Source organism: Talaromyces stipitatus, genomic scaffold (assembly GCF_000003125.1).
Source record: "Talaromyces stipitatus ATCC 10500 scf_1105507295515 genomic scaffold, whole genome shotgun sequence".
Classification (NCBI taxonomy): domain Eukaryota; kingdom Fungi; phylum Ascomycota; class Eurotiomycetes; order Eurotiales; family Trichocomaceae; genus Talaromyces; species Talaromyces stipitatus.
The window spans coordinates 2,894,747-2,904,547 of NW_002990118.1; the positions used below are offsets into that span (position 1 = coordinate 2,894,747).

Here is a 9,801-nt window from a genome sequence, read left to right on the forward strand (position 1 = left end):
TGCTACCGTAGATGGAGGCGTTGCTTTTCGTGCGAGGCCTTTCTGCTTGATTGTTAAATATATATCCAAGTGCTTGTCAAGTTGTTACATAGCATGCCCTCCCAGACTTTCGTTATTCGGTGACCACGATCTTCCTGAAAGAGTCCGAATCAAGATGACCTATGCAGCTATAACTGATCAGCATAACTTATCAGCTATCAAGCAGCCTTGCAGATTATAACAGCAGCTTACATACCACACTATTGTCTCTTGGATGCTAGAAGCATTTAGTCCCAGTTCCATAGTGGCATGATGGACAGATAGATGCCCCCATCTTGCCCAACTGCAATGCAATCATTCACGCTGTCCTGGTCGAAAGTAACTATGGGAGTTCCAGTGCAAGTCGAGACATTATAAACGCTGATGGACCATCCAGGATTCGAGGTAGCCCGAAATGAGCTCCAAACTACTGGTTCAGGAGAAACATAAAGGCCCCAGCAAGGCTCGGGTCCTACAAAATTCAAATAAGCCCCCTCATTGCTCGGGCATGAAGTGCCGGTCCCCACAAAAGCATTTAAACTCAAGACAACATTGGAAGGTACTGCAAGCGAGGAGTCACTCGGGACGCTCGGTGTCCCCTCGAGACTGGAGAGAAGATGACCGTCGTAATTGGCAATATATTCCTCTGCAGCAAAATGTCAGAAACCGTGTTTGACATATCCAATGATAGTATTTTAAAAAGAGTGAATGAGAATTCATGTCGTACCCAGGTTCAATGTCGAGTTACCACTCTCATTGGCGAATGTTCCTGTGCAATAGCACTGCAACGTGGCGGCGCCATCTAACAATTCGCACTGTGTGCAGGACTCTTCGTAGGCTCCACTAGATGATTGTATCTGGTTAATGTACACTTCCATGGCAAATATCTTCTACTCAAGTAGTGATTATTTCTAAGAACTTATTCATGACGTACTCTGTTTTCCACTAGTGACTCATGAACAGAAAGCCGTTAGCATTACAGTCGTTATATAGATAATTGAACAGGAGACTTGCCTCCAATTTTCCCTCCGTATTCGTTACGTGTGATGGCAAGTATACAGCACTCGAGATAGAAGTACCAGCCTCATTAGGACAGTTAGCCACAAGCCAATTGGTGTTAAACGTTATATCGGAGCATTGAGAAGAGAATCCAGTTGAATCGATAGTTGAAGGGTGGGGATAAGCTTTCGTAAGAGTAAAAATAATGCAGAACAAAGCCGTCAATGTCTGACAAGGCATGTTGACTTCAGTAGGGCGTGAATAAGTAAAATATAACCTGTAGAGCATGGGTCAATTTCATGAAGACCGGATATTTTGAACGCATGTGGTATGCAACAATGTATTTCAGGTTGATGTATTAAATGTATTTCATCCAGATATTCGGAAAAGGGAGAAGGAAATATTACCTATAGTCAAGGCGGCTCACGTCGTTAATTAGGACAGATATCAGTTTACCGTGGGTTGCTGCTACAGTGCTACCTACCTAGATAGTTAGAGAACGACACAAAGCAACCTTTTAGAGGGAAGTGCATTATATTATATATTCAGGAAGTACAGACCCAGTTAATCATCTTTCATCAAACCCAGGTATTTCTGGGCATAAAATCTCTTTTTACGTCGTCGGGACGCCTCGGATAATACCTATGCTTCATTATTGAGCTTCTCGTCTCATAAATGATGCACAATACTTAATTCAGCTGAGCGTGAGGGTGACCTTAAAAGAGATAAACTATAAACTAGTGTGAATCATTTGACTCTTGCTTCTATCTTGCAACGATATCATGCAGCTAAAGTAGTCTCGACTCGAGAAAATAGTCAGCAAAATTATTTACTTTTTCAGTTGGGAGGATAGTCTATCCAGAAAGATATGAATTGCTTTCCAAACACAGATCAAGACCGTTGTGGTAATCTTAATATCGAACCAGATACCAGCTAGTAAATCACATTTCGTGGTCAAAATTTTCCTGTAGAAAAATCAAGTCTAGGATTCCCACAGTCTCCTGTCACCTGCGTCACCTGCATCCTCTCCGCGCAACATTATTAATCTTCGTGACCCCGGCCAGCTAAGATGCATTCATGCAGTCATTGAACCGTGCGTCTACCTTAGCTCTGAAAACTTGCTCAAATACGGAGTATATAGAAAGTAGTCGAGTCAGTTATCTTCAGGTGTTCAGTAATTTGAATAGGCCGTTGTATACATTAAGCGTATTGTTATGTCTGATCCTGGCTGATAAGGCATACAAAGTGTACTACTGCCATTATGCGAAATTGTTTGCGTAGGATCGTTTGTTTCATCTACAGTAGTGGTACCTCATTATCCCACTACAGGTGGGGCTCTCACAGTACCAGAAGGAGGACTTCAGTGAGTGTAATATGGAGGTTTTATTAGCTAGGAAGACTTCTGGACATCGGTTCTGGAACGTCAGCATTGACTTAGGTACTGGTTAGTGCTTATTTCACCCAAATCAAAGGGAATAGCCGATACGCCTTTTAGCCCTAAATGTTACAGTACAAGACATTACCGAAAACTGTGATCTAAAGTTCAGGATCTTCTATCATCTCTCTGTATGAGAAAGCTGGCTATGGTGAGTCGGAAATCTGATGTTGTATCTGAATTTTGGTTTGATCATCTCACAGCCTCCTGGCTTCTATACCCGACAACATAGTGGTGGAAAAGTTCTTCACCCCAAAGCACAACCTCGCTGAAACGGATGGACCGGGCCGCGTATATTGGGGTCCGGAGTATCGATCATTGAAGGCTTGCAAAATGAGCGATAATTTGTCTTAATAGGCATTCTAAGCTCATGGAGAGGTCATACAGGTGAATATCCATACATGGCAGCGGCTGCACGGGATTATTAGCTGTTCCAGCAGTAGGCGTTGATGTTGAGAGAGTATTTGTCGGAACGTGAATATCAAACCTAGCGCGTTTCGGCACTGGATATCAGTTAGTCTAACGCGGCACGTGCGTGCCGCGTATATATGTAGTTAGCCACTCCCCGTCCCCCTTACTCTTGCAACCTGATTTTCGAGTTGATAGGCGACTTCCTTATAATTATTTATATCAAACAGTCGGAGGCTCAAAATCCTCAACCCTCTCTACCACCTAGCTCCCAGGAGTGCAGCCTTTGACGCGTCCCAACGCGCCCGGCAACACCATGGCGCGTAAAGGCCCTGGTACAGACGGCCCTCTACAGACAGCCCTTCTGGAATCCACGTCTGCAGCCACAACAAGAGCTTCTGAGGGACAGAAGATCTTCAGACCCATAGCTGTATTCCTTGATAAACACCGCAGCCAAACCACCGGCCTTGCTCCTCACCTACTGAGAGCCCTCACCGCTCTAAGCGATGACCTCGCCTCGGTAGCTCAACAACATTTCAACGCTTATATCAGTGGTATCTCGACGACCTCCATTCTACCTGCCCTGTCTCCTTCCCCTTCCTCTTCCCCCACCCTAAATCCCTTACTCCCTTCACCCCCTCCCTCACGTCCCCCCTCAGGCCTTAACCAGTCAACTTATGCGACTATTACCCAATATGCCCCGGTCAAATCAACTCCCACCACTCACCCTAAAGCCTCCATCAAAAAGCCTATGCCTCTGGTGAAATAATCCCTTCCTGACATCTGGCTCTTCGTATGCCTCCTAGCTGACCATGCAGCTAGAAAAATGGAAGCCTACGCTATCTATTCTAGTCTACGATCTCAACTAAACTTAAATAGTGCAGCACTAAAAGAAGTCCAAGCTACAAAGACTGGCTTTGCACTATGTCCCTCATCTCCAGAAGCCCTCCTAGCCCTTAAGGTCTAAAAAGAGACGATCTCTGCATTCTTTGTTAACTGCCAGATAGAACGCAGCTCCCGATGGGTCTCGTACTGAGTCACCAACGTGCCAAGGAAAATTGGCTAAATCTTGGATGGTCAATACTCTCTAATCCCTGTCAATCCTACACTATTATCCTTAGAAATTAGCGAAACTACAGGGCTCAAGCCAATATCTATTAGCGAGACCACTACGAGCGCTGTCAACCCTGATACTCTCTCCTCAAGCTGGTTTGTTAACTTTCCAGAAGGCACGAAATCACCACTGCCTATCCAGCTACATCTTTTTAGCACTATCACCAATGCTCGTCACCTCTCTAAGAAAACAACAGTTATTTAATGCACACGATGCTGGAAATGGCATAATGCACGATCCTGTGTATGCCCCTCTCGATGCCGACTATGCGGCTCCTCAGAGCATACTGAAGAGGGCTATGTCAACTGCTGCACAGCCCCAGAGCCTCATCAATGCCCTCCTAGATGCATATACTGCTATGGACTACATCTAGCTGATTTCCCAGAATGCCTTCTGCGCCCCAAAGGCAATACTAAACATACTAAAGCTCAACAAACAGAGATCTGCAAATCCTGCACCATAAACCTCGCAAAAGCTTGAACTGAAGAAGGATGTAGCTCTCAGCTCTCTATAGGCACACAAGAAACACCTATGGTATTAGATGAGATGCCATCACAGCCTTCAATCTATAAGATTATCTCTCCTTTCCGTTTAGTAATCCCCCTACCTCACGCCCTAACTGAAGATCCTCCCATTATAGCTCATGCAGTCCGTTTTATAACCCCTTAACCATAAAACTGGTTCGCCTCTCTTCTTGAACAGGAGCTATGATCTATCACTATCCAACTTAAAAGGCGCCTCTCAAAATCCTACAGTTAAATGTAGGGCACGTGCTAGACATATATGAAATAGCCCTTACATTGGCATACACTAGCGACATTGATATTATCCTAATCCAAGAACTATATACATTCAAAGACCTTAGCTGACAGATCACTAAAAAACATCCATCATATGAATGCTTCTCCCCAACTGATAGCTAGGCAATAAGTGGCTAACCACAAGTCCTCACCTATGTCCGAAAGAAGAAAGGCATCCGGACCTCCTAGCTACACCCCTTTACAACTGACACTAAAGAAGCCTCAGATCTCCTGTTCCTTCAGATTTTTTCGCCCATAGAAAAGTCCGCTTTGATAGTTAACATCTATAATGCCCCAGCAGGCTGCAGCAGAGCAGGTGAAGCCACGAAAGCTCTCACAACCCTGCCAGAGGTGTATTTCCCTCAAACAATAATACTTGCAGGCGATCTCAACCTACTACATAACAGATGGCAACCCTCGCTACAACGCAGCCCTACAACTTTTGTAGAGCCGTTTATCAACTGGCTGGATCTCCAGGGTCTAGTACTCATTTCCGACATAGACTGTCCCACACATGAAAGGGGTAACGTGTTAGACCTCAGTTTCGCCTTAAGCCCTCTGGCACTCGCAGGAGCCAAAGCTAGCATAGCGAGCCACTTAGATGCTACCTCTGATCATCAACCACTAATTACCACTGTTCCATGGGATCAGAGATACAAGGAAATAGCTCAGAAACTGAGATTTGACACACTAGACCATACCTCCTTCCTCTCGCTCCTCGCCTCTAATCTCGCTGACATCGAGAGCTCAGCCGCAACAGAAGAAGATCTTGATGCCCTTGCTGAAAAACTGACATCTGCAATTCAAGGAGCATATAGAGGCTCTGCTAAGAGGACCATAACACAAGGCATAGAATAACTATGGTAGAACAAAGACTGCAAGAAAGCTTTACACAATTATCGCTTAGGTCTCTGCTCAAAGACAGACTTCTGCAGGATAACTAGATGGTCTCAATGACAATTTTGGCGAGAGAAGCTCTCTACAGTAACACAAATAAAGGATATTTTTGACATGAGCAAATGGCATAAGTCTACAGGCATCTTCCGAAGCCCTCCACTAAAAGATCCGCTAAGGCCCAACAGCCTCCCAGCAGTTACTATACACGAGAAACGAGACGTACTAGTCCGAAATCTTCTCCAGAACTCGGCAGAGGCAGGAGACATACCTCTGGACTCCCCAGCAGTGCCTTCCACTAGTCTCTACTTCCCAGATATATCGATGCTACAAGTGGAGGAGTCAGTACTTCAGGCAGGAAACACAGCCCCTGGCGCAGATAAAATCCCAACCTGCATACTCAAAGTAGCCTGGCCTCTGATCAAAGATAAGGTACTAATGCTATATCAAGGGTGCCTAAAGATTGGTTATCATCTTAAATGCTTTCGACACGCAATCTTAGCAATCATCTAGAAACCAAAAAAGACTGATTGATCTTCACCTAGATTATACAGACCAATCGCTCTCCTATCAGTACTTGGCAAAGGACTGGAGCGCTTGGTGGCACAGAATATAGCATGGATCTCTATACACTATAAAGTATTAGCAAGGCAACAATTTGGGGCTCTCCCACTAAGATCTGCAACTGACCTGACCACATGCCTAACACATGATGTTGAACAAGCACTAAATCAAGGCATGACTGCCTCACTCCTTACCCTAGATGTCAAAGGCGCCTTTGATTCCGTGCTTCCCGGCAGACTGATCCGCAGACTACGCGAGCAGGGCTGGCCTACCAATCTCGTTCTCTGGATTGCCTCCTTCGCTACTGGAAGATCAGTTCAGATCCGACTCGATGGAGAGATTGGCCCCTCAACAGACATTGCCTGCGGTCTTCCACAAGGATCCCCAGTATCTGGCATTCTTTTCATGCTCTACATAGCGCCCCTATTCCGTCTAGGAAACCCAAGGAACAGATTTGGTTACGCGGACAATGCAGCCAACCTGGCGATCTCAACTTCTCTTGCTACTAATTGCGAAGCCTTATCAGACTCACTTTAAGAAGCTCTTAATTAAGGCGCTGCAGAGGGCATTATATTTGCACTAGATAAATATAAGCTTCTTCACTTCTCCCAACATAAAGCAGACTAGGACCTAACCCGCACACCTTCAGTGAAAGCTAGATCTATTACAATATCAGAAAACACTAAACAGCTATATCTATGATGGCTAGGAATCCTCTTTGACAAAAAGCTAACATTCAAATGGCACGTTAGAGAAACAGCATCTAAAGCTCTCACTGTGGCCAACGCTCTTCGCTCTCTAGGGAATACTGTTCAAGGAGTCAAACCTGATTTACTATAGCAGGCTATATCAGCCTGTGTACTCTATAAAGCATACTATGGCGCAGAAACCTGGTGGCCAGGACGTACTCGCCCTGGACCTTTCCAGATTTCAAACTGAGTTGGAGAACATCTTGAGAAACTAACTAAAGTAATACTAATAGGCGCAAGAGCAGTCCTTCCAGTCTTCCGCATAACCCCAAAGCCAGTCCTTTATCGAGAGTCTGGATTCTCTCCACCAGAAATCGAACTAGATTGAATAGCCCTCCTTGCAACTGTCCGCCTATGGCGTCTTGACCCTTATCACCCACTTCGAAGACGCGCAGAACAGATCGCTAGTAATAGCCGACAAACCAGCCGATTTGCCCATCGTACACTGGCCCTCCCAAACTCTGAACAGATAAACCCTCTCTAATATGCTCCCTAGCACCCTCGCGAGCCTTGTGGGAATGCTCAAGCTCGAATAGGAGCTCCCATAGGATGCACTAAGGAATAGGCAGCGGCTAATTTCATGGCTTTTCAACGTACTATCCCTAGCTCAGATATTGTAATCTTTTCAGATGGGTCTAGGCTAGCAGACAGACGTATAGGGGGTGGCTATATTGGACTTCAAGCACACCATTAGTTCCTCCGCTCCTCACTCTCATACGGACACGGGAAAGAGGTCTTTGACGTAGAAGTAGAAGCAGCTCTAGCTGGCGCTCAAGCAGCAATAGCGTACCCAACAGCTCAATTTACTACCAACCTATGGATCTGTCTTGACAACCTGGAAGTTGCTATATGCCTTCTATCTCCCTCTACAGGATCTTCCCAAGAAATCTTTGAATCTTTCCGCACCCTTGCAGCTGTCTGGCCACTTCGCAAAAGGCTTCCTCATACCAAAAGCGGATCTATCCAAATCCGATGGGTCCCTGGACACGCTAAAATCCCTGAGAACGAAGCGGCTGATCTCGCTGCCAAAGAGGGAGCTGCCTCAATCCCTCCTGCTCCTTACAAATCCTCATACGCCTCGCTAAAGAGATACGCCAAGACTCAATCCCTATCCGCTGCTCAGTCACAATGGCAGAAGGTGGCACCATAGAGTTATCAAGATCTAGAAATAACTACTTCTCCTAAGCGCCCTGGGGAGCTTCAACTCAACTGACTTGACCTTGGCCGTATTATTGTGGCCCGTACTGGTCATGGAGACTTTACAGACTACCATGAACGCTTTAATCATGATGATGCTTATCTTCTCTGTCGGTGTAGAGCATGAAAAGCACCTCTACATTTCTTCTTCTGCTATATAGCTAAGAGATGAGTCCCTCGTCCATCTGGACCCCCTTCTGAAGTTATCTCTTTTCTTTTAGGCACTGCGAAAGGAACACGAAAACTAGCCTTATGGCTAGCAGAGACCCGTTTCTTTAAGGATATCTATCCTCGCCAACCTCTCCTTAGCACCTAGCTAAGTCAGCCCTACTTCCCCCTTATATCTCTCTTTTCCTTTATTCTTTCTTTCTTTCTTTCCTTCTTTCCTTCTTCCCTTTTTCTTTTCAAACTCACTGCTTAAGTATAATAGTGGTAGAATGATGGGTCATGGAGCGTAGATGGACCATTGCAGCTAGCAAATACTCAAAACCCACTAAGAAGTAGATCTCCCTTTAAGACCACAGCAGCTATGGAAATGCGCCAAAGAGTCTCTTATTTGTATATAAATTTGATAGGACCTGAAGCCCGAGGCTTACCCCTTGGCGGCCTATGTCCCAGTAGGGATCGGTGGGAAGCGTGCAAGTCACGAACCACGGCCGTTAAATATACACACACACACACACACTGCGTACTGCGGGGTTCTTCCTTTTTACAACTGCCTCACGAGAGTCAACCGCTCCCCTCCGCAAGTTGCTCGTCATCTCTCACGCAGTCAAGACTTGATTTTTCCCACCCACCTCCCTATGTACATAGATTCATAGTGCCATTACAATATAGACAATTGCCTCCCCACAAGGGAGCGCGGACGGGGCCCTCTCTGACGTTGTGGTCATACGCTTTGCGCGTAAGACCTCAACGACAGGTGACCCGTTGCGGCCAAACTATACATACATTGCCTATCTTGACTGAGTGAGGTCACCAATAAAAATTTGTATATAACACCTATAAATCTATATTTTTGAATAAAATGCCTCCACCAAGACGCCGCACAGCGCGTAGGGAACTTGATCCTTGTATGAGGGCTCGAATATGCGAGCTTCATACAGAGGCACATTGGGGTTATAAACGGATACACAGGGCGCACCCAGAAATCCCTATGACAACTATTCGGAATACAATCAAGAAGGAGCAAGAGCGTATAAATCAACGATCAAAAACTCGTTCCGGAGCCCCAGCGAAGTTAACGGAGGAGGATAAACAGAAGCTTATTGATTTGACAACTCAAAATCCCCATATAAAATATGAGGAGCTTCGGAATGCGGTTGATAACAAAGTTACTATTCGCACTATACAAAACATGTTTCAACAAATCCATAAAAGGAAATGGAAGCAGCGTAAGCGACCCGAGATTCTCCCTCTTAATGCGCAAAAGAGATTAGCCTGGGCTTTAAGATATGAGACTTATACACCGCGTGAATGGCAGCGTATCCTTTGGAGCGATGAATGTACGGTTGAGCGCGGTAAAGGGGGACAATTAATATGGACGTGGCATTCCTTAAGTGAACAACTCCAGGAGCATGACATACGTGAGATACGCACTGGGATGAGCATTAAAAAGATGTT

At 45.5% G+C, this 9,801-nt stretch overlaps 6 protein-coding genes across 6 annotated transcripts, besides 5 other annotated features; 5 read left to right on the top strand and 1 right to left on the bottom strand.

The window, feature by feature from the left end:
* Positions 1 to 266: 266 nt before the first annotated feature.
* Positions 267 to 896, bottom strand: TSTA_051200 (uncharacterized protein; the record flags this gene model as incomplete). Its single annotated transcript, XM_002485590.1, has 2 exons — positions 267 to 664; positions 746 to 896. 2 exons carry the CDS (start codon positions 894 to 896, stop codon positions 267 to 269), a joined length of 549 nt encoding a protein of 182 aa, XP_002485635.1.
* Positions 897 to 3,176: 2,280 nt separating this feature from the next.
* On the top strand, positions 3,177 to 3,739 carry TSTA_051210 (uncharacterized protein; the record flags this gene model as incomplete). Its single annotated transcript, XM_002485591.1, has 2 exons — positions 3,177 to 3,620; positions 3,713 to 3,739. The coding sequence occupies 2 exons, from the start codon at positions 3,177 to 3,179 to the stop codon at positions 3,737 to 3,739; spliced, it is 471 nt and encodes a 156-aa protein (XP_002485636.1).
* Positions 3,427 to 3,517: a sequence feature (CT-rich).
* A 1,059-nt stretch (positions 3,740 to 4,798) lies between the features above and the next one.
* Positions 4,799 to 8,266: a mobile genetic element.
* TSTA_051220 (uncharacterized protein) lies at positions 5,064 to 5,632 on the top strand (the record flags this gene model as incomplete). Its single annotated transcript, XM_002485592.1, has 2 exons — positions 5,064 to 5,127; positions 5,157 to 5,632. 2 exons carry the CDS (start codon positions 5,064 to 5,066, stop codon positions 5,630 to 5,632), a joined length of 540 nt encoding a protein of 179 aa, XP_002485637.1.
* Positions 5,786 to 6,769, top strand: TSTA_051230 (transposon I factor, putative; the record flags this gene model as incomplete). Its single annotated transcript, XM_002485593.1, has 2 exons — positions 5,786 to 6,120; positions 6,223 to 6,769. 2 exons carry the CDS (start codon positions 5,786 to 5,788, stop codon positions 6,767 to 6,769), a joined length of 882 nt encoding a protein of 293 aa, XP_002485638.1.
* On the top strand, positions 7,562 to 8,131 carry TSTA_051240 (uncharacterized protein; the record flags this gene model as incomplete). Its single annotated transcript, XM_002485594.1, has 2 exons — positions 7,562 to 7,597; positions 7,676 to 8,131. 2 exons carry the CDS (start codon positions 7,562 to 7,564, stop codon positions 8,129 to 8,131), a joined length of 492 nt encoding a protein of 163 aa, XP_002485639.1.
* A 262-nt stretch (positions 8,267 to 8,528) lies between the features above and the next one.
* Positions 8,529 to 8,582: a sequence feature (CT-rich).
* Positions 8,583 to 9,241: 659 nt separating this feature from the next.
* Positions 9,242 to 9,697: a mobile genetic element.
* Positions 9,329 to 9,763: a mobile genetic element.
* On the top strand, positions 9,335 to 9,801 carry TSTA_051250 (uncharacterized protein; the record flags this gene model as incomplete). The annotated part of the gene is made up of 2 exons (XM_002485595.1): positions 9,335 to 9,572; positions 9,618 to 9,801. Coding segments are annotated over 2 exons (422 nt in total), but the record flags the coding sequence as incomplete, so codon positions are not given.